The sequence below is a fragment of the Plectrocnemia conspersa genome, unplaced genomic scaffold (assembly GCF_051122295.1).
Source record: "Plectrocnemia conspersa isolate PC_06_02 unplaced genomic scaffold, ASM5112229v1 ptg000002l, whole genome shotgun sequence".
Classification (NCBI taxonomy): domain Eukaryota; kingdom Metazoa; phylum Arthropoda; class Insecta; order Trichoptera; family Polycentropodidae; genus Plectrocnemia; species Plectrocnemia conspersa.
The window spans coordinates 16,451,585-16,477,427 of record NW_028277166.1 but is presented as its reverse complement, the minus strand read 5'-3'; the positions used below and the strand labels follow the sequence as shown (position 1 = coordinate 16,477,427).

Genomic DNA, 25,843 nt, shown 5'->3' with positions numbered 1-25,843 from the left:
GAAATTAGGTTTTTATTCCATTTCATATAGTCCGTATTATACTGGACTAATAATTCAGAAGCGTGAGTTCGATTCCCCACATTGGAATGGATTTTTTATTTTGCATTATAAAATACACTAAATTAAAAGTTAAATAGATGTTACTAAATCTTAGTATTGTCACAACAAAATGAGTTTTATGTAAATATTAACTACAATATGTACATATATATATATATATATATATATATATATATATATATATATATATATATATATATATATATATATATATATATATATATATATATATATATATATATATATATATATATATATATATATATATATATATATATATATATATATATATATATATATATATATATATATATATATATATATAATTCTCGCTCGTTCCACTGCCAATATCATCCTGTTAATCGCCAAAACAGTGACCAAATCTCTTGATGCGGGATGACTATCTATTCTTATCTACTGATATTGAAAAAGCTTTCATGGGTTTTTAGTTAAAAATTAGAACTCGGCTGCTTTGATTATCCAGCTCGATTTTACCCAGACAGTTCGAAACCTATAGCGGCCGATTTCACTTCTTTTGGAGTTTCCCAAGGGTCCAACTTGGGTCCTTTGCTCTTCTCGTCAATCATATGTATGCCGATGATTTAAAGTTGTTTATATGGATTCAATCTGTTGCAAATTATTTTTCTCTACAGAGTGATTTAAATTCTTTATGAATATGGACTTCATTTTTCTGGTCTCATTCACCATCAAAACATATAATGATTTTAAATAGAGAATCTTCCACTGAAGATATTGAAATCACTTTTGAAAGCATGTAAAGATTCTCTTTATACGTAAGCGACATCTGCCAAAAATCTTCAAAGATATTTGGCTTTATTATGGATTTAAAGAGTTGATATTAATTTTAATATTACTGACCGCAAAAATAATGAAAATATGCATTAAAATTTATCAAGAACGGAATGAGATCGAAGCATGTGGTGGGAAGGGGGGTAGACAAGATTCTTTCTTTCCTCCTAATAAATTTTATATTATATAATATCTATCTATAAAGAAAAAACATGGTAGGGGGATACAATTATTTTGGACACGCAATGAAAAAGTTTTCCCTAATATATCTTATTCTATTTAAATAAAATTACATTGTTTATCTGGTTGTACAAGAAAATTTTTTTATTTGTATATTTTTATTTATAGTATATTTTTTCTCAATTAACATAAATCCATTTAAAAAAATGTTGGATATTTTTTTTTAAAACTGAATTTGCACAGTTTATTTTGATATATAAGGCATTTTTTGTTGTTGATAATATATAAAATAAAGATTTATATTTTGATGCGCAGTAAAAAAAATTGATCTGTCAAAATTTGTCTGTGTATAGTAGAAATAGTATTTATTCTAAATGGATGATACTTGATCAAGTCTGCGTAATGAGTATTACGTTGCTTAGGTCAAAAGGGATAACAATAGAATTTTTACTAAAATAGTGGAATAGAGCAATAAAATGTTATTGTCCATTCTGAAATGATTGATCTGATCAGCTTGCATTTCATCTCAAATAACATACAAAATGTGAGAGTTATGTAGATAACTATCAAATACGATGAAGACATGAAAAGAAAGCGTCTATTCAAGATGGTGCGAACAATATTATTAGTACTCGCAGCGGATAGATACATCATCGTTTGCAATCTCTCGCAACGGGGTGTCGAAATGAGGTTGGGGTGGTTTGGGACCCCTGGGGCTTCCGGGAGTATTCAGCCGGCGTAGACCGTCGTAGAGGCCGGCGTGACCTCGACCCCGCCGTAAAAGTGGAGCTCGGGACCTACGATAAATTATTTACGCACGCTCCGTCCGATTTCACAGATGGACAATGACGATCCGAGCGCACCTTTCTGGACCATTTGCGAGAAAGATTGCTTTAATTCTTTGCCTTTACCTTCGCAAAACCCTTAAATCCGCCGAGGCGTTCTTCAGAGATTTAATGGCCGCCTACGGTGATTCATTATAAAGTCGCGCGTGGTAAATTGACTCGTATGCGAGTAGGCTGTACTCACGGTTTTAATTTCATATTAGTAGATTGCCATATTCTATAGATAGGCTATTTAATTTTTAGTTACGTGGTGGTATATAGGTAAAAACAGAAATTTGGTGCATAATATGAAGCCGTTGTGTAATATGGTACAATGGTTACTTAAAATAAATGTTATTAAGATGTTCAATATTGCTTTATTTTAATGGATTTTAGATGTGGGCTCTAGAGAGTCGTGATTGCGTCCCTTAATCTCAACCATTGCAGTCAGTACGTCAGTGCTCAGCAGAGCGTGTTTTGGTATCGTCGTACTCAAGAGAAGAAAGAGGCATGGACTCCTAGCTGAGCCAATAAAGAGGGCCTTGCTCTTTGAATGGAGCTCTGAAAGCCCTTCTCGGAAGGATGCGTTAAGTGTGGCGCAACTGGCTAAAGTCTAAAGACATCGGACCATCTGTGGAGGTAGTTTTCAAAAAGTCTGGAGGTCTACTGCGGTGCTGGCTTGATAATATGGATACAATGGAAGGAGGGGTGACAAGCCAAGGACGTAGGCCCCAGTTACAGACCCGAGGGTTAGACCCTCGTCCAAAGAAAGATGCACGCTATCTGCTCCGGTCCACCACTAAAGATATACTGTCCGGAGAGGCTCAAAACTCTTGATATGTAAGGAAGGAGGGTGTTTCTAGGAATCGTTGAAATAAGCGTGACTAATAAAAAAATATTTTATTTATTACAGCGATTTCTATCGCTGTAATAAATAAAGATTTAGTTCCAAGAAACGTCATTATCTTATTTAGCGAACGGTCGTCACAGATTAAAGCAATTAATAAAATTCTGATAGCTGGCAATCCATTTTATTATATTACGTAGATCCAAATCTCACTTTATTTATTTATTATAAGTAACCTTTGGTTGAACTATGCAATCAGAACATAATTTTTCGAAGAAAAATTAAAAGAAAATCAAATCCTTAAAAAATCGTCATCTGCAAAAGCGCGGAAATTTACACAAAACAATAATATATAAACGAGATTGACCACAGCTACAAATTAACCCTTTCATATGCTATACATAGTTTGAGCGTTTTACAGTAATAAAGGGTGTTTTTTTTAGAGGTATAGAATTTAAATTAAAATATAACACATAAAAATCGTAGTAATGACCATGGAATTGTCTTTCAAGCAACAATACTTGTCAAGCGGCTTCAATTATTACACGAGCTGAATCTTGTAAGCTCGTAAATCAAGATCTTTCCGCAAAATCTTCCATAGAGTGGATGAACACAATTCCAATTGCTGTGCATGATGGTGAATCGACTCATTCGGGTCCTCTTCAATACTACGCCCCACAGCGGAAACAACCTGTTTTGTTCGCACTGTACGACGTCTCTGCGGATGCGTATTATCAATTAGAGTATGCATGGTGCGAAAACGATCCATGGTTTTTCGAATTACTTGCTCGGATGGACGTTTATGTCGACCGTAAAATGGATGTAGCGCACAGTAAGTTTTGCAAACTGAACCGCAATTTTCGAAATAAATTTGCACAATTTTTAAGCGTTGTTCTGGCGTAAGTATATTTATGGTGAAATGGCAAATCAAACTGAGCACAAATCAGCTGTCAACTGTCAAATTGGCTGTCGCTGAAAAAAGTGTTGCCAATTCTAAAAACATACCTCTAAAAAACACCTTTTATATGATGGTCACCCATACAATGACCATGTACGGCCATTATGTCATTATAGACAAGGCTATTGTTAATTCAAATGGTATAGAAAATGCTCGCACGTGGTGAAATTTTGCTTCAGTGGATCTCGTCTTCGGCCTAATTTGTGAAGACAAACCCACACATAATTCTTCCAAACTGCTGACCATTGAGTATTTAAGTAAATAAAAAGTATGGCGCCATAAGCCCGCATCTAAGACGCAATACAATAATTATTCGAACCAAATTCGATAAGTCATGCACAAGTTGAATGTAAATTTAATTTCCGGGAACATCCAAATTTAATTCGTAGTAGGAGTAGATAACTTTTTTACTTTCAGCGATAACTAACGCTTTAATAAATTCTATAAGCAAATTAATAGTATTGAAATAAAATATAATTCTCTTGTAGATATTTACCATTTTCTGGCGTTAATATTGACTTTAATAAAAGTTCGCGTGAAATCTTCCATTTCATAGAAATATTGTTGATAGAACTTTCGTAACATTCAGAAGTTTGGTTGTTGTCGAGGGCACTGATTTTGTAAGGGCACATGCGGAAAAAGCTGTGTACTTTTTTTTTATTATATAGCCATTTTGCTCGTCTAGTATTTTTCTAATATATTTTGATTCCTAATATGTGAGTTCAGAGCAAATATATGTATATTATTCAAGTAATTATTTATATAATATTTTATTACATTGTTACGAGTATTCAATTTATTTTTAATTATATGATTATACATATCTCGCGTGTATAAATAGAAAAAGATCTGTTCGAAAATATTTTCAAAGGCGTAAATTTCATTTGTTATCTCGCGTTCGTTTTTATCCACCCCCTCATTCAGCCGCCAGTCTGGTCGCCTTTTTTCAACCCCCGAGATACGACGACCCCGTCTCTCGTTTATGGCGTCTTCATTAGCGTCATTAACGTTACGACTGAAAAAGGACACCGTTTCCACGGTCGTAATTCATTTTCACGATTTTACGTTTCAATTAAACAGTTTTTTACAGGGGCGTTGAAAAATTGATTGCATCACAATTTTTTACTTTTACAATTAAAAATTGGAAAGGTGAAATTATTTCAAAAATAATGTCGCTTCTCAATACTTTTAGTAATGGATAAAAATACTTATTAATAAAGCTTGATCGGAAATTAACTAATTGCCAAAGTTCAATAATTTCTCGGCGATAAAAACCTTCTGATTTAGAGTTACTGGGTGTTGTTTTTGATATCATCGTCTTTAATAAGCGAAGAAGACAAGTGTATAAGTTCCTATCGTATGTATAGTTCCTATGTTTAGTTCAACATCCTCAAATAAATATATAATACAGTAGAGAAAGACACGTAAAAATAACTAAAATATCGAACACATTTTCATGGAAAAATAGTATACAATGATAAGATAGAGTTTCTTTTGGTTGGGGTGTCTTCATTGATTTTTATAAAAATAAAAACACCTAAGAAGTGGGTCACAGTGTCGCGTCGTAACAAATATGCCAGTGCCCCATGTGAATTACTTTAGTAATTGTCAAATAAGGGTTGTTTGCTGCCTTTGTTCCCTGCTTAGAAGGCAATTTTATCATGGAAGCTTCGTGGTAAACTTTTAATTGAGTCACCAAATCGAGGCTCTGCGTGTAGAATAGGATGCTATTAAATTTACACAGTCGTGAAATATCCAATGTATAATAAATGGATATAAGAAATTCATCTTGGACCGTTACCATGAAACGCGAAGCGAAATAAAATATTAATAAAGGTGAGGGAAAATAACGTAAAAACAAATGTGACCACGAGGTATAAATAACTTTTTTATTATTGACTTTAATTTATCACCTGTACGTAGCATATACGAACATTGCATCAACAGTGTATTTTGAGAAAAATACTAAAACAAGAAAATATATGCAAGTAACCCAATTTCAATAAGAGAAAATCATTTTAATACCTAATGAAAATGCTAAAAAATATTCATTTTTAATTCCAACTAGTGCGAGGTTTGAGATTCAGTGATCCATTTATTATTCATGAAAGAAAAAAATGATATTTGGTTCATGGCAATTTTGTAAATAGGTATTGCGCGGAAGGAAATGACAATCATGAACATAATCTGTTCACTTCGATGATAGATCGTACAAAAAAATAACAATTTTTATTGGCATTTTATGATATATATCATTTTATGCGCGAAGTCAATAATTGTACAGAAAGTTTTTTTAATATTAAATGGTTACGGAAAGATTAGGTTATTGAAAACTGGGACTTTTATGTCGTTCAATCTAGAAACTGCATTGAGGTCTATGTAAAATAACTTACTGTCTGTTCTAAAGCAGTGCTTCCAAACTTCTTTGTTTCTCGATTTGATTTTTTTAAACGCCTAATGTTAAATTAGTAACCATTTGTATATGCTTCTGCAAACAGTCAATACTAAGTGAGTTACTGATTTGCACCAGAACCACAAGATGTCGCTTCTTATCACATGTTTCATATAAATTGTCTAAAATGGACCTCAATCTAATAAATAGACCGTGTGTAATAAAGAAACATATTTTTTCTTTAATTTTTTGGTATAATAATACATTTAAACAAAGGAAATATATTTATGTAATTATAATATTAAAAATAAAAATTGAATTTGCTCCGATTAATTTTCGAGCCGCCGGTAATTCATTCGATTGTTTCGACCAATGAAAAACAAGCATTTAAATATAAAACAAGATGGCCGGCATCAACATGACAACAGTTTTAAATAATTATTATTTATAAACAAAATTTTGCTACGCGACAATAATTTTCATTAATTCATCATGTGCGTTGTTCGATTTGACTGAATATAAATAATCGGATTGCAAATTAACTAGGTATGTTATAACTATGAAAATTAAATATATACATAATGTGTGTTAGGATTATAAGAATACATTAATTAATCTAGATAAACAATCACAAAACAAGCTTTGTAATGAAATCTTCAAATTTCGAATTCCCGTCGACGGGCTCCGAAGCCGAAAAGTGAGTTTTTCCTTTTATAATACATAAACATTATCATTGCTTCCAATTTAATGCACATATACGTTAAATTTTACTGAACTAGGTACGTTTTAAACGTGATCATGTAATATATGAAGATTAGGGTTAATGTCTGTCAAACCGTATAAATGCTAATAAAACGTATTTTTTTATCTATTGATATTTGGGGATACTATCTTTTATGACGAGAGTATCACCTAGATTGTTCCGTTCCGAGTGACGACTCGCAATATATAATAATATCTATATCTGTTCTCCTTTTTTAAGTATTAATTTCATGTAATAAACATATTAACAACTAATATCAGGGACAAAGGTAAATCATAAGAAATATCATACTTCAAGCCAATTGCAAGATGGGTCTCTTAAAACATATATCATTTACAAAGTGCTACTCTCAATTTTAGCTTTGTTTTTATTCATCAGCAAAAGTCTGTTTACGCTTGTAGCTTACATTAGTCATACATGTCTTGCAAATTATTATTACTTCTTCGCAAATTATTAAGAAATAATAATAATTTGCTAATTCTGTAGGAGAAGCTAGTTTTGCCACTGTTTATTTATCACTAAATAAATTTAATAAAGCAGTGCAGAATGCAAATAAGTTATTTTAATCATCAGCAAATGATCTATGGACAATATAAACGAATTTATTAGAACCTTTTGAGAATATTATTTTAATAAGGAAAACTTAATATAATTAATAGTTCATCTACTAGCACTACAGATTAATGCTGATAACCTACCGTTTATGAAATATTTATATCTGTGCTGTGTAATTTTATTCGCTGCGCACTTTTACGTAATCGAGTTTTATATTTAAAGTAATTGAGTCAGAAGCCATTACTACAATATATAGTTTTATTGTTTACTCCATTAAAAAATTAACTTTTATTCTCCTAAATTTTCTTTCAATTTTTATCATTGTTTATTTTGACCTACAATGACATTAGTCATTTGTAGTAAAAAGTTTTAACCATTTTATTTTTTCAGAAAATTTAATTGTTTCGAAATATAGTTAGTATAATTATACATGACTTTCACATTAATAATATTATTAAGTTTAAAAATAAACTATCCTTTTAACTCGCTTAGTACCATAGCACATTTTACGTAACTTTTGTACTATACGCAATATATAATATATACGTGTTGAAAATATTACGAATTTTTGCTGTGTAATAGACAACCTTCTGATTTCATCTTTTGTATCACCGACGAGAAATAATCTCTACGTGGAAATATTCTCGAGTACCTCTTTTACTCCCTGGCTTGTTCAGCACCACTCGATTTGCCCTAAATACTTCTTAAAGTGGAAAGAGAGAGAATTATTCAGTGCAATGTGCGAAAAATCTTATATTATTATATAGTTGAATATACACATTTATTTCTGATATTCACATTATTTTTTGAAATGATAAGTTTGTATTGTATTAGATTTAATAATGAATCGTCCCGATAGATATATTCGCTTTCGTGTTCAATGATCCAGAACATAATAAAACATAAATATTTCCTTAACGCTGCGCCGAAAATAAGTCTGAAAAATTCACAAAGCTTTTTTAATGGATAATAGGTGTAAATATTTACACCAAACTTCATTTCGTGTTTTTCTTGCAAGGCCGATTGGTTCGAATCCATTGAGATTTTTATCACAAAGGAGATTAAATAAATATATCTGGGGTACGTGGTTTTAATTATATCACGGATTTTTTTTATATATTGTACTAAAAAAGGAATAAAATATTACGTTGATAATTTTAGGTGTGGCACGGTTTCGGCTATACGTGATTTAATTTAATTTTCCCGCAAAGTATCAAAATCCCTTGGGGTATGTACTTCGGAGGTGTTTAGGCGCTATGTACTACGAAGTACATTAGCGAGAAAATTCAACACACTTACAACATTTAAGCATGTAGCTCCAAATGTGAAAGACCATTAACTATATTACGTGAGACTTTTTCGGGTTTAAATACATAGCCTAATAAGCAAAAACATTTTTTACGGAATATTTAGTGAAAATAAAGACACATAGAGACGTTACAAAATGTTGTTTGTACCATATGCTGGAAAGTGAACATGTTCTAAATTATTCGAAAGCGGGTGCTAAAATATAATCAATTTATCTGCATTGCTCATTAGCATATGGAATTTTATAAAAATATTATTTTAGATTTTTGATCGAAACTCATTTTAACTGTTAAAGCAGTCAGATGGAAACCGAAAATCTAGAGATATATATGTATATTAATTACCACATATATAGATAAATGTATATGTGTCGGTGTAATTGAAATGCATGTCTTAAAAGCTTGAGTGTTCGCTGATTTTACGAATTTTTACGATACTCTCAATGTTCTCAATGTTTATTCTAATGTTTTCTCAATCTGACAAAAATATTTAAGAACTAATCGCGTTATCCTTATTCATTGACACTCATCAGATAGAACGGCTCCAGGGGTCAAAAAACAAAGGCACATTGAACGTATTGTCTTTATTTCTTGACTGTGGTAATAAGTGATTATTAATTTATTTTGAGGTTATTGTGCACACCTTATCTCTAAGCATTAACAATCTTCTTAATGTGTCTATGCACGCTTGAATTAGACTGCTTAAGTTTCTCGGCCAGCTAATGAATAGTTTGAGTAGGATTTGCTTCCATTTCTGCACCCAGGACATCATCGTCAAAACTATTTCTGTATTTTTCGTTCGAAATTTTCAAACCGCATTTGACATTATCGGATATTTAATGAATCATCTACTATATCACGAATGATGTTAGTGGCCGTAGATGTCGATTTTTAAAACAATCATATAACATGCAATTACGTCTAAATTATTCACTTCGTAAATCATAAATTTTGCAGCTCAATTTTTTCTTAGATATCGTAATGTGGAGCTCAAATGTGCACCAACACAGATATAACAAAAGACATACTCAGGTATCAACGGCCAAAGCACGACTGAATGTTAAATTTTAGCATTACGTAATATTAAATAATTTATAAATAATATATTACTGAAAATTACAACTAATTGTAAAACTATATTCTCTATTCTATTGAAAATTTTCGGTTACGAAATTTTTAGCAATATTTATTCAATCTTCAATAAACTGTGCAAATAAATTCAAGGTCATTTTGTGCCTTTTGACCTTTTCTAGCTTTAACCAAACATATTCACAAGACGTAAACCGTGTGTATTATACATCATACGCATACCTATAGCCAGTTCTTCATCCGCGTTTCGTATTTTTTCCTCTCTGTACTTCAAACTGTTTTTGCTTTTAAAGCTTAACTGAAAGTTCAATCAGCTATATAGATATTTATATAATTAATATAAGGGTCCAAACTTCCACAATGGCCGCAATTCCCTTTGTTTGTCGGAAATATTTTAGTATCCGAATTCATCCGACGTAGCAACCTTTTTTATATCATTATTTATAGCCCGTTGTAATAATTTTCCTTGAAAATAATGTTTTCCATATATAAGACAGAATCACGAGTGCTTCGTGAGATAAAATACGAGTTTAAAAAATTGCTTCAATATATCCGAACATCGAAAAGTCCTATAAGAGACACGAATTTAACGCTTCACCACCGTATAAGTGGGTAATATTTTAAACATCAACTAATGTTTACATTGATATATATAGTACTTATATTACATATATTAACTAAAAATATATTACACGTAGGTAAAGCGTTAAATTATTGTAGATATTCATTTGAACAGTAACGATTAGAGAATCAAACATTATGATCTTAGACTATTTCCGAAAATTTCGGGACTGATTATCTGTGTAAGATAACATTTAAAGTATTGTTTTACCATTTAATATACTTGTATTGATATACATGCACAATCCTATTATATTATTATTATATCACATTTGATCATTTGGATATTTTCATTTTTCATTCGACCTTTCGGTCATTCATTATCTGAAATAAGTTTCTACGTACCAACATTCTCATGCGTACATATGTATACATACATAGGTATAAAAAGCTTTTCCAGTGAATAATTAATGTAAACCATTGTGTTGGCCATTGTTCAAGATTTAAGACGATTTAACATTATTGGCGTGTTGTATTTATAAATTCTAAATAGGGGAAATACTAGACATTTAACAATTAATTGGATTTAAAACAGTGGTGCTTAAAACATTAGATATAATTTTATATTGGACCACATAAAGTTAGGTTTCGCAGCCGGGATATTTTTTAAGTGCTTCTATGAGCTACAATTATCTCATTTTGAGACCCTTTTTCACAATAAAAATTTAAAGCCATACAAATATATATTTTACATAAGTGTACATATACACTTATGCAAACATATGTATAATATAATATAATATTAACAAATCTAAGTTATAAACATGCTTAAAATAGATCAGTATATAATTAGTTTTATAAATAGTAAATAATAAGAGTTTTAGCCATTAAATCTATATATTTTTTATTAATATTACATGCCAGTTTAGACTTGATTTATATTTATTTATTTTCCAAACATTTTTGAGCTATTTTATATTATACCGAATAAAAAAAATATCAATAAAGTTATTATCATAAACTATATTGTCTGTATAAAAAATAGTGATCTTAAACCCTAACGAGCTAAACGTTCACGGTCCCAAGAGTATCCTTGGAATTCCAAAGTAGCTTAGAAGACCGTATAAATTTCAGTTGTTAAATTTTTCCATTTCATAATATAATATAATATTATATTAATATACTTTCCTCTCATAACTACTCTTCCCTGAATACGCAATATGTAATTTCTAAACATATATGTTTATGAAAAATACATTTATAATATTTTTTGTAAGGTATCAAACAAACGTTACACTTAATCTTATCCCAATATCAACTGTTAAGCTATAATAATAATCTCAACATAAAAAGATTATATTATCTTATAAAAAAATGTGGTTAAAAACTATAACTAGTGTTAGTACACAAATAAATCGTCTCTTATATACGCGCTAAACAAAGTTGTTAATTAAAACCGTATGCGAAGTGTGATACAAATATATCCTAACAAAAGTATTTATTTATTATTCAGTATTGATATTGTCCCTTAAAAATAGGAGCGCATTTTCGGGTCAGAATTTATATTACATGCAAAATATAAGCGGCCAGAATAAATATTAGATCAGCATAATAATACATGGTTTTAGGGTCAACTTGTTTAGTTGGACTCGTAACATTGTCAGATGTCAATACAACAAGCCAAGCGTGCTCTCCGTCGCCGCACTGTCGTTATTCCCGCTTCGCTCGTCGCTCTGAATACTTTCGCGTGATGATGAAAATCAAAATTGTTTGTGCAAAATTCTGATCATTTTCTTTGGATCGCCTGACGCAAATGGCGTAAAACTGCAAAGCAAAGTAAACCTAGTCGTAAGAATTCGTAATGGAGAATCTTGACCTTATGTGTTATTTTTGTCTTTGCGCTGCTTCAACCTGTGTTTTGAAATCATGTTCATATACATTTGTAAGAAATTCTGTGTATACTTCATACAATTGCTCAGTACTTTCTTGATAATGCTTTATTATTGTTTTGGAGACGCAATTTATATGCTTAATATAATACGTTTATTAAAATAAATGTAGTTGCTGCGAAATAAAAACATAGATATAATGTATATTAAGAAAATACCGTTAATGCTACAGGTCCACGGTACTGGGACAAACCCTCCGTGATGGGGCTCAGTCTCCGTCCTGTGGCTGCTGAAGTCCTTTGGTTTGGGCACCCTGCTGGCGGCTTAGACTGGTGCTTGAGCTGCGTATCTAGGCGTTGGGCGGAAACTCTGCAGCACACGGATTTTATTGGCCGGCTGAGGAAGTTCTCCTGAACCGCAACCACATACGGGACTCCACCCGGTAATAATTTGTCAGCCTTCTGCGTTAAATTTTGTGACTTACTGGATAGAGATGAGCTAGACCATCCATCTCTCTTTTCATCTTCTACGTCTTCAAAGCTCTTTTTAAAACATTTGTACCATTCCAAACCCCCCCCCTGTTTTAGAATTATTTTATGAAAATTACCGAGCATGATAAAATGCGTCATTTATACTTGCCTGAAACGCAAACTACGCTTCTAATGTAGCTGACAATTATCGTGTACATACAATGGTATGAATAGCATCGAATTGATAAAAGTAGAGTAAATTTTTTTTATCAAACCTAGTAATTCACGTTTTAGTACTTGTATAAACAAGCTCTATTTTACTACATTATTCTAAATAAATATAAATTTTGTAGTATTAAATAATTAACTAACATATTCAGTTCAAATCTTCTCTAAAATAGATTATAAAAAAAGCACATTTTCCCAGCAGTGCTGAAAGGAGTTCACAAAACCATTTATTGAATTCTAAAATCTCGTTTCTTTGTGACATTTAATCTGTAAAAAAAGTTTATGCTGACTTTACATATAGCCATTAGTAAAGCGTCATGAAAAAAGGATCAATATGCTACATTAGCTAAAACTGTTTTATGATCTTCCATTGCCAGCCGTCGTACTTTCTTTCATCGGAGTTCAGCTGATTGATGGCCTGTCAGAATGTTATTCTTTTCAACTGAAGTCCAGCCATTTTAAACGATGATATCACCATGTCATCTGCATAGCTTCATTATCAAAAGTCTCCAAATATGTGCCACGATTTTTTCTCACAACAATACAACTATCACGACTGCCCGACTATTACTAAAAATTCACACCATTTGGCAAAATCACTGGTGAACAATAAAGTTCAAGGTCACATTCAGTGCTAATACCGATCTCAAGCTGCAACTAGTTGGCGAAAAAAGTCGTATAATACTTTATGAAATCTCGTTTGTATTTAATATAACAATTTAAACATAATGCTTTGTGAAACATCTCCATAATACTTCAAAGTCTAATTCTTTGGCACATTCTCAAATAAAAACGAAAGATATAAAAAAAAAACAATTTTCCCAAAAAGGAATATCTACTATCTACATGAAATTTTCACGCTTTTTTTCCGACAACACTGCATTACACGAGTTGCCCTCTCGCGTGAATAATTCATGGGTTTTCTTGGGCGCTCTCTTTGTTACATGGTCCGCAAATTAAAATAAAATAGAAAATTAATACTTGTCGCGGTTGTCGTTTAATCTTCTGTCGAATAGAACAGCGTTCGTTTAAGCAATAAATTCACATACATAATTCATAAGACGTTCGCGAAACGTCATTATATTAGACACAATACATTATCTCTCCTTCGAACGTGAATTCTAATAAATATATAAACCCGACTTGGCTTTAATCTGTTGCTCGCTGGAAAAAAAGTGTCGTTATGGGTTGCCGTAGCAATATTGATTCTTTCTTCGTCCTACTACAATATTCCCAGGTCCCGTACATACGGCGTGGAATTCGTAAAGTGAAATACCTCAAATGAGAGCGGATGAATAAAGAGACATCACATGGACCGTGTTATTTGCTAAAGCTATTTATTTATATTAGATTCCATTCCGCACCATTGTCTCTTTCCATTCGGTCGAATATATCACCATTAAGAATAAAAATGACTTGGAATTATAAGTCTGGCAAAAATAAAATAACTATATCTGTATGAATAACTACTATCAGTTAACAGCTGCTAGCCAGCGTAAACATTTTCCCAGTACTAAAGATAAAGAAATTACTAATAATCATAAAAATCTTTAACGAATAATATAATATAAATAAGGAACAATACTCATCAGTTTAATGGAAATAAATAAATAAATAATAATAATAATATAGTAACATATGTGAGAACATTCCAGATTTATAAAAATCAATGCGGTCAAGTAATTAAATATATATAAGGTGGCGTAAAAAATGACGCTATTAGAAAATGCCACTATTTTTGCAAATAACAATTTATGCTATCGAGGTATTGCCAGTTATGTAGTAGAACAACACGAGATATGCTACGATCCATCATTGTCCTTAAAATTGCAATATTTGTGCGAATAGATTCGAATCTGATCCTAACGCAGCATGGATTTTATGTTCCTCTTACTGGATATGTCAACAAGTAATAATTCTCGTTTCTGGAGTGTTAAAAATATTCATATCGCAGTATTTACGATTGCACTTCGCAAAGTTACTGTTCGCTGCAACATTACTTTCATTTTCCCTGGTCGTCTTTCTTCTCATTTTGCTCGTTCTAGACTTCTTTCTCTCAAGCTATTTAAAGTTATTCGTTTAGTTAACAGATAGCAAATTTAAAAGCCTTAAAGGAACATCAGACAGGAAATAGCCAACATAGGACCAGTGGCGTAGCTATGGGGGGTCGGGCAGCCCCGGGCGGCACTTGCTTGGGGGCGGCATATTCGCGATGGGATCGTCTAGTGTCGTTCTTAAACCTAAAACATATATAAATCCACGAATAACAAGAGCTTAATAATAACTAATTTATTATTTTAATAAATGCTGATTTTATAACCCTGCTTGGGGGGCGGCAATTTTAAGGATCGCCCTGGGCGGCACATATTCTAGCTACGCCACTGCATAGCACCAATAAGACTACTTAAGTCTGTCAAATTAATGCCGTAAATATGGTTCAGTTTTGAATCAGCGCTGGAGGTGGACATTTTCTGTACTCAATGTTACTACAAAATTTTAAAACCTCAATAAAAATATGTAATAATAAAATTAACGCTTTGATGTTTATTTTAAAAGTTATAGTCCAAATAAAATGGGCTATACTTTTGCGCAATACAAACTTTCTTCACGTAAAAAATCTGTCCTAATAATTATTAAATAATAATCAATAATAAGACAAAATGTACCAATAATGTGAAGTTATATTTTCACTAGTACGTATAAATATAATTTTACTAACTCAGCCAGTTAGGATGTATCATAACTATATTTGTTCACAAACGGATGATCTAGTACGCGTATTCCCACATGATCAAAGATTCATAGAATTGTGACGTCATAAACCTAGCTTAATGAAAGCTCAAAAAGTATTGTTAGCTTAAGAACTTTTATTAGGTCAAGTTAGGTTAGGTTTGGGTTTAAATAGCAAATGAATGATTCATAACTGTTAAATAAAGTTTCATGGACATTTTAGAGTAGCATATAATTTACCAGCGCCTATCAATTAAAAAATCTTTTCGTTAGTAGGAATATATTTCAACTGTTAAAAATATATTCGGATATGATTTCATAAAAATGCCAGTAAAAATATAACTTCACTGGTAGTACATTTTTATGTATAATATTTACGTATGTCTGAGAATAAAACTAACTTCAAAATTAAAATAGAAAACCATCGAAATATCAACCATTTACTGACAAACCACGTGACTAAAATTCTGAGTTTGCTTTTTTACATTTTTTCAGATATACGTATCTATATAATAAGTATTTTGCTTTACTTAATACTTTTAATTTGAAACGTTTTTTCTAGTTTTAAAGTACATAATGGTCTTATTAAAAACATATATCTCTGATATTGATACTAGTAGTCACGTTTTTTTACATAAGGGAGTAGTTTTTTTATAGCTCTTTATAGTCATATAGCTTTTACACACAAAATATAGAATAAAGAGGTACTGAAAAATATAAAACTTAGCTTTTTAATTATGAAAACCCTATTTGTTAAAACTATTTGTTAAGTACTTATCTTAAACCCATAGATGCATATTTTTTTATTTATAAATTCGTAAAAGACTCTTGATAAATGCATATAATAATAATTATTTTGCACGTTCCTCTATATATAAACAAATAGTATTATCAGTTTTGATATTCTCGTATGATTTGTGCAATAATCAGTATACATATATGCGTATATATTATTATAGTATTGCGTAACGTAGTCCACAAGTCATCCAGAAAATCTGGTTTAATTCTTGGATTCCAATAATCAAATATCTAAATTCTAAATATAAATAAATGCGCACTTTTGCCATCTATATATAAAATGTCTTAGCTTAGAGTTAAGCTTGAGTAATACAATTAAACAGATATATTACATATGGTAAGATGTAAAAAATTATACTTAATAAATCCATTCGTACTTGTTTTCGTGCGGGATGTTTGTTCCTTTAGACTTAGTATATTGATCGAAGTCAGCAGTTGGTATATAACGAAGAGGAATGCAAGATGAAAAAAGAAAAACCATTTTTTACGTTGCGAAAATGAAAAAAAGAAAACCCTTTTCGCTGCCGCGCTGCTTTAAATGAATACAAATGTTCGACGGATAGTTCACCTTTGGAGATCTCCCGACCACTTGAAATAACTCTCGGCGGTATAATTTTGTTTTATGGTCTTCATGGCTATAAGATGTTTCGATATAGAAACGCATTATCCTCGAACATGATATATAATACAACATCCAATACGAATAAATACATTGCTATTAGCTCAGTTCATCTTTTGAGTCATTATTAGCTTATCTGGTATAAGTCTTGTTGGCAAAAACTAGTCTACAAGCAATTACTCTCTTATCTTGCTTTCTACTTTTTTGATGACACTGAATTACTTTTATAATCTTGTCGGTTAATTCATTACTAATTATTCAATTCTTAATCATGGGTTTTAGCTCCTCAAACAAAAATTTCTGAGATAGCATTTTAATTTTTAATGTCAATGCATAACTTTTCTCCTTTGATCTGTTCTCATTCATACTTTTAAAACTTACAATAACTTTATTAACGTGTATATTTTGTACTCTTTTCAGAAAATGCGTTCGTGAGAGCGATGGAGGCCGGTCACAACGACACGATCGATCTCGAGCAGCAGAGGATAGATTTTTACGCCACTTACGATGTTATGACCGGCATTCGTATTGCTGCCACCCTCGGCGGTTTCTTTAGCCTCATGGTGTTCCTAGTTATATACAAGAGCAGGAGCAAATCGGTCAAAGCGCTAAAAGATCCAAAGATAGTCGAGATCGCCGAGGCCGCCGTAGCCGATGAAGAAGCAGAGGAAGAAGAAAGGCAACTGGCTTACGCGTTAGAGGAAGCTTTGGGAGCTAGATGCTCCATAAGCGGCTCCAGCGGGTGGGCTCCTTGGCCTCCTAGATTGCAAACGGCGCGATTCTCCTCGGTCGGCGGCGGTTACAGCAGTTTGTTAGCTCCACCCAGAAGACTGTCCAAGATGAGAGGAGATAGCCTGCCGGCTTCGGCTCTCCAGTTTAACGTGCCTCGATTTTACGAGGACGACGTGGAGATCACCGACGCCATCGACGATTCGTCCTGTGCGGCGCCGTCTGAATACGCCAACAGATTCTTGTCTGTGCCGGGAGGATCTAGGAGGTTCAGCAGCGTCACTTGTTCCAGCTCTGGGAGCTCTTATCTGGAGCGGCGAGGTTCGTCTCTAGTGTGCGCCTTGCCCACCCATCCGCCTACTCCTCGCTCCTCCAGGAACAACAAGCCTCGGCGATACACGGTTCACGCCTCCGACCCTTGGGAATCATGTAATCTCATAAACATAACAGTAATACAACCCACTCCCGAACTATCGCCGTGCGTCAGTGAAAACACTATACTAGATTGTGGTAATTTGAACGGCAAAAGGACTATCAATGCTCCGAGCGTTCAAACAGCGAGAAAGTTAGCGCCTTTGGCGTCTCTGGGCAGCTGCGGTGCTTCCCTGAGCGTCGACTATCAAGACTACGATCTCCACTCGGTGGGTTCCGACTCTGTGTTCGTGGACGAGGAGGATTGTCTGGACACTGACGATGAAATAGAACAGTTCTCGACGGATAGTGACGATAGTTTAACATATAAGAAGCGTTATAACTTCGATGAATCCAAGGAATTGAGATCTAGACGTAGGTCTAGGCATATAGTGGGCAAATCCGTGCCAGTAACCATGTCGCCTCCTTCTTGCGCTTCGTCCACTTTATTGTCGCACAGTTCTAGATCCCCTCTAGTCAGGAAGCATCACTCGTTCTTGAGCAAGCCCATAACTAGGCGAGCTCTGCGGAGACTGTCCCATCCTACCATAGTGGGCAAACAGGGGTGCTCAACAATCAGCGCGGCAGTCGCAGCCACCAACCGAGCCGACTCGTCTACCATATCCGAGGAGTCGAACGGAGATAGTTCCAAAATAGCGACCAAAATGTTCACTCTGCCGTTTTACAAGAAGGATCGTGAAGACGCAGATGTCATAAAGCACTCTAAATCGCAGGACGTCGAATTAGGGTGCAGGAGCAATGCCGCCCTCACCGAACTGAAGTGCCAGAGTCCAACGCCTCTCAACCCCGAGCACTGCTCGTGGTCACAGGAGACGTTGTTTTAATTTAGTGCATCGAATTCTATCAAATTATTATAAATTGGAGGTTGAGTTACAACATTTTTGCAATGTGTTTATAAAGTTCTGCTATAGATAGACTTTTTAAACTAAAAGCTACTATTTGAATACCTCTTTTTAGTTCTCCTAAAAATTCTAGTAGGGATAATTGCAATCAAGCGACATGATTTTTTTACAGAACAGTTTTAAATCAAATTATATTATATGCACAGTTATAAGCAATGTATGACGTGCACGTTCAACCTTTTGATTGATGAAAGGCATGTATTGACATGGGTAGCGGCGCGTAGCAGTACTGGTTCGTTTCAAAGTAAATAAATAGTCATAGATGTTATTCGACGTGATTTTTGCGAACTTGTATAGATATTGTATACGAATTGTATAGATGCAACAATGGAGATTCCAAACACAGATATTTTAATCTAAGAAGTACCTATAATATATGCCTTGTAAAAGAAGCAATACTTGCGACATTGAAATAAAAAATGTTACCAGTTGCAGTGCCTTCGTTTCACACAACTGAAAATAAAGTAAAAGTTATCCAGTTGAGTTCTTAAATACCCTAAATCTAGGTAGAGAACGCAGTTAAAAAGCATCTGAATACACATATGGGCGTTGTCTCATCCATGAGCAAAATCAAAAAAATATTCGATACAATTGAAGACGCGATAACTCGTCCACGGGGAACATGGAACAATAAATATCTCAAGGGAAATATTTGTTTTCAGAATTCTATTGATTACTAGCAATTAGATTATTCGCTTCAAACGGCTTCGATTCCTAATTCGCCACAAACATACTAATGGACTTTCAGCTTCTCTTATGGACAATTATGTCTTTCGAATTATTCAAAACACCTACTTGTAAGCGAAAATAATTTAACAAAATCCTCGTCTATAAGCAAGTAGATATTAAATGAAGGATATAAAACTAGTTAAACATATAATACAATATGATTAGGTGTCATTTGATATGTGTCAGGATATCCCTATAAATAAAAATAAGCAGTGAGGTCTGGTGGATGTAAAGGACATGCACATTTTAATATTTTTATAGAAAGAATTTCAACTTTCAAAATATAAAAAAATGCTTATAAACTTTATAAGCACATTGCAATTTTAACATAACTTAACCTAAAGTCTTGCATCGTGATTAATAATTACAATTGAGAGGAAAATGAGGGTACACATATCGCATTTGCTATAGCGCACATATAGATATTTTTTTACTGATTAGACTTATATAGTACACTTATATAAATTTGTAAATATAATCCGTAACCCTTGTTGACGTAGAATTATGCCACGGACAATGGTTGAGTTGAATAATAATTTTTGTAACGTTTATTTTTATGATTGATTAGTGTTTATATGACAATATTTATGTATGTACATTTTGATGTATACATTTTGGGAATTGAATATCTTAAATGTATACGCAGATTAGATAGCGTTAGTTTTTTTTAATGAAATATAATATATTATCTATATATAAATATAATATAGAAAAAAATAACCGTATCCTCTAATCTCCAGCCTTACCGAGTTCCCTTTCCTTCAGACCACGTAGTGTTGTCCTCAGCGATTATCAGGGTAAATATTTTATTCGTATAACGTATATTATATTATAATCTTGAATATTTTATTTTAAGAACTAATAAAATACTAGGTCGTTTTGCCTTATATAAAATTATATAAAAAAATAATCAGCAATCGACTATAAAACCATATATAAATAATTTATTGATGTGTTATTGTCTTTATTTTGTTATATATACACAACATAATATATTTCCTATGCTATGTAGATAAACATTAAAATATATTATTTCATCAATACATACTTAATATCGTTTAGATTAAATTTTAATTTTATTTATTAATGCACAGTTGTAATAAATGGATTTGTAGTAATGTGCCCTTAAACATTAGTAAATGGTCCAAACGAGTCATTATATAAATTCTGAGCTTAAAGCGTTTTTCATGTTTTAACTAAATAGTATAAAATATTTTTAAAATATGTGTTGACCTTATATATGAATATTCTTAAAATACAAATTTATAAACTATTTTTAAAAGAAGCAATTATATACTTCAACGCAGAGTTGTTAAAAAAATTTCGTTTCGTCTCTATGACAATCAAACAGACCTATTCTTCTAAATTTTTCAACAATAATTACTATATACATAAATATAACTAGTCTGAGACCAATGATATTGTTTTTCCTTAACTGATAAACTAGAAACAAAATTATTAGATTATTTATAAATCTATACGAATACATAAACAATTTAATAATATAGGGAATAAATGAGACTAAACTGAAAATTTAAAAAACATATATAAAGAGTTAAATGTAAAGAGATATATAAAAATATAATATTTTAAAATGAAAGAAATACAACTATTGCATATTGAACATAAACGAATAATATCATTATATGTTTAGTTGTATTATACATATATACTAAAAAAATATGTACCATAGTGAGTCATTAATGAGAAAAATCATGATACAAAAAATTATTCGAAATATAGGGAATTTATCCTTAATTACATTGCAAAGCAAGATTTTTGTCAACAATATAATATTAAAAGTTTATTTAATATTAATTTTATCTAATTCATATTTTTATTTCCATTTGATTTTTTTGTTGTCGATTCTTGTTTTTGAACACATTTAGAAAAAAAAATCGTTTTTCAATATTTTTGCTTTGACAAAATACTATTTTTTTTGTAATTTTATATGCCACATATTTCACATTGATTTCGTTTTAATAATTAGTTTGAGATATAAGTATTATTTAAAAAAATCCTTGATAAAAAAAATCTCAATTTTTTTTATCAAGGATTATCACAACACAATATATTTTTTTTTGTTAAAAAAAATCTCAATTTTTTTTACAAAAAAAATATATTGTGTTGTAATAATAATGTAATATTTTTTATTTTTACTGCATTATTAAGCCACAATAGAATTACAATCGATAACTTTTTCATTCTACAAAAATAATTAAAAAACGGATTATATTTTCTTGTGTTTTCACATAAATCACAAAATCGACGATAGTCGATTTTAGAATTCTTGTGGCAAATAATATTTTTAAACAAAAATACACATAATAACAAAAAAAACTAAACTTTCTAAATGAAATCTGCTATATATTTTTGTAAAATCTTATGTAGTACTATTAGCTACATAAATGATAAAATTAATTATAATCGACTTTATAATTTTTTAACCCATTAGTACTGTATTCTTTAATTTTGTTACAAAAAAAAACTGCACTTTTTTGTAGTACTAAAAATTAAAAAATCGGATATAATAAATGATATTTTAATAATTTAATTTTACAAAAAAAAATTATAATTAAATCATTGTAGTAAACATATTGTTATCATATATTATTTATAGCTACAAATCGTACAGTAGAAAAATAAAAACCTACCATAATAATTAAAAATTATACATGACAGTAAAAATATGTATAGCAAAAATGACAATTCTATGATTATTTTGTAGGAATTCATTATTGAAAACTTTTTCTATTTTAAAAATAAATTTTAAATTAATTTGTAACATGATGTGTGTACTATATAACATAATCTAACACGATCAATAATATAAACTTAATCAAAATATATTTTTGAATAAAATGTCATAGCAAATTAGTTGAAAAACAGTTTTAAAAAATATAATCAACTATGTATGTTAAAAAAATATAATTAAATCGAGTTATCTTATCTTTATTATTGTAATTTTTTGGTTACAACATTACTTATCAATTATTGCATATGTTTATTATTTTAATTTTAATGTTTACCATTCTTATTTGATTTTTAAAATCAAAATCTAAATTGTGAAGCTTTTTCTATGATGAATACATTAGTGGACTTAAAGTTTTTTGTATTAAAACCGCAATCTATAGATATTTCAGTCTTAATATAACTGTTAAATTCTATACAGATTTGATCAGTTACAAATCTAGATGTTTCTATTTGAAACTGACATTTACCTTTCAGCTTGCAGTAGTGAATCTATTTATAAAGAGTAAAAGATGCAATGTACATGTATTCTCACATCATTATTGACTCTCTTGTATACATAATTTTAATGCTCTTCTAATAATTGAGATCAATGAATAGGCATGTAAAAGAAGACTGATTCTAGTCTATGATCTTTTAATAGTCGAGCATTAAAAAAATATTATTTTATTGTATTATTAACTGCTCCCAGAAAATTTTCAGTCTTCCAGAATATTTGTGTACTATCCTATAATAGATATATAATTTTGCTCTGTTCTAATGTAAAACATGTCAAGGAAAAATGCATATTTTCTTTCAATGAAGATATTTCTATTTATATATTAGTGAGAAAATTATTATAGAGACCATTGTAACATAGTTATTTACAAGTTAACAATTTTTCCTTGACATAATAAACATATCCCCAAACCAAATGTATATTGTGTTCATTTAGTACCGTCGCATCGTTGCAATAATTCAACTTTGATACTGTCATTACAATAACTATTGAATGTTAGTAAAGATGTTGTTAGCGTTAACCAGTCAATCGGTGTTTATGTACAATTGTATGTTATACAACTAATTAGTGATTAATTTTGATTAGATTGTTTGTTTTCGCTGTTTAATTTGTTAATAATGAATCAATTAATAGACATTTAATGTGTATGTAATGTAATAACCTTGAAGATTTTATGTAAATTATATTTATATAAAGAAAAAAATCAATGAGACTGTTTTCGTATAAATATGAACGTTAATGATGAGATACGGAAGGCTGTGATGGATTGTGTAAGATGTGAAATGTTTCTATGGTGGACGGATGCGTTGATCATTCTATTCTTTTAACATATGATTTTTCATAAGCTCTGCATCTTCTTAGGTCAATTTTGTTATCATTTATAATCACAAATTGAGTCTCAAACCTGTTTTAGCTTAAACGATTATAAACATTTACCGATCAATTTGTTATCAATATATCAATATTTAAACGTGTCAATAATTTACTTATCACATTGTTATCAGCAGTTTCAATCTTATCTTGCTTGTTTTCCTGTATCAATGTATTTTTGGTGTTCATGTGAGTAATTAACGTTTATTTTATCAAGCCGTTACTATATTTAGCAATTTTTGAGATTATGAGTTAACGCTTTATATGTTAGGGGAGATCTTCTCTCAGACGACGGTTTGTCGCCAGTCTATCATAAAAACTAAAGACGTGTCTTAATCATTTAGCGAATTCATCAATTATTTAACGTCGGGACTGTGAAATGAACTTGTAAATAATAAATTAGCGATTAAGATGCCTGTGTGTATATATATATACATATATATTTTACATGTAAAAGAACGTCCTCGAGCTGTAGTGACATTTAAAAATGTATGCATTCATGTTTTTATCACTTTTAAATGAAACCGTAAAGCACATTTTGACATAACCCCAAAATATTTTTTTAATAAATTAAATATTATTGATTAGTGTATTGTTTATTGACCTTTAATAGGTACACAGAAATGTGACACAGTTAAAATCTATATATTTAATTACTTTATATTAAATAAAAAACATAAAAAATATCTAATTCCAGTATATTAAAAAATCATGAATTTATTTTTCTATTTTTCTTAAATTATTTATTTATATAAATTAACCTTAAATAAAAAATATCCCAAATATTATGAAAATCTAATCCTAATTTATATACATATATATGTATTTTTTGCTTCTAATGCATAAATTTTAATATAAGAAACAAGCTCATTATATTATTCATAAATATGTATTCATTTGACAATTAAAAAACAGTTTCAAAATTATGTTTATAGAAAATAAATCATATACTATTGATATTTTGTATCAGATATACTAAATATCACCAGCTTGAGGATGTCCGTCACGTTTTCTGTTAGCCAAAGTTGTAGAAAGACCGTACAATGATTATAGATAGCTTTCTACGGACTCGATGTTTTATAAGTTTGCTCGGGTTGTCGTTTCAATGGCAAACGTTTCACGATTGCCCGACGGAAATGTTTAAAATTATCATTTTGTAATATTATCAGTAATTAAATATATATTTATATATATATATCAGTCTTCATTTCTGTAGAAGACAGCTATGTTGTAAACGTTAAACGCAATAAATGTTGATCGAACCCTAAGCATTATTATTTATAAATATTTCAGTTTACCTCACCAGTATCCCATTTAAGCTTCTAATGAATATAATATAATTTGATATCATATAAATTATATATAAATTATACAGTAACCTTGCTGCAATTCATAAATATAATTAAAATAAATATATGAAAAATCGAGATCTTCTAGATATACAAATAATATACTTTGCAATAAAAGATAAAAATCTAGCATATGCATAATGATGAGGTATAAAAGATAAACTCTTAAAGAGTTATGAATATTAAACTCTAAATATACAAATAGTCAGACCTAAAACATATTATAAACGTAATTATTCATATGACAGAAGAAAGGAATTTCTTCAATAGAGGACAGAGTTCTTCTACTTTTCAAGAGCCATATGAAATTTCAAATCATTTTTTGTGTTTCTAGAATGATAAAAATACAAATATTTAACATGTAGTTATGATAATTCAATCAATAATATTAACTATTTTAATATGCAATTATGATAATTCTCTTCCATATGTTTCTGCGTTCCGGAGTTCTAATAATTTCAATAACATCCTTCACCTGGTAGGTCCACGAGGAAGAAAATCT

The 25,843-nt window shown here is 30.8% G+C and overlaps 1 protein-coding gene across 2 annotated transcripts in view; it reads left to right on the top strand.

Moving 5' to 3' along the window:
* LOC148237864 (uncharacterized) overlaps positions 1–22,221 on the top strand; it is a 61,153-nt gene extending 38,932 nt beyond the window's left edge. The window contains exons 1-2 of one of the 2 annotated variants that reach the window (XM_088205560.1): positions 12,477–12,677; positions 17,501–22,221. In XM_088205560.1, the coding sequence (XP_088061686.1) occupies positions 17,521–19,065 (1,545 nt within the window). In that variant the 5' untranslated portion in view covers positions 12,477–12,677; positions 17,501–17,520 and the 3' untranslated portion in view covers positions 19,066–22,221. Of the gene's footprint in view, positions 1–12,476; positions 12,678–17,500 lie in introns of those variants that run through there. The other variant, XM_088205562.1, reaches the window with a different exon arrangement.
* Positions 22,222–25,843: the final 3,622 nt, after the last annotated feature.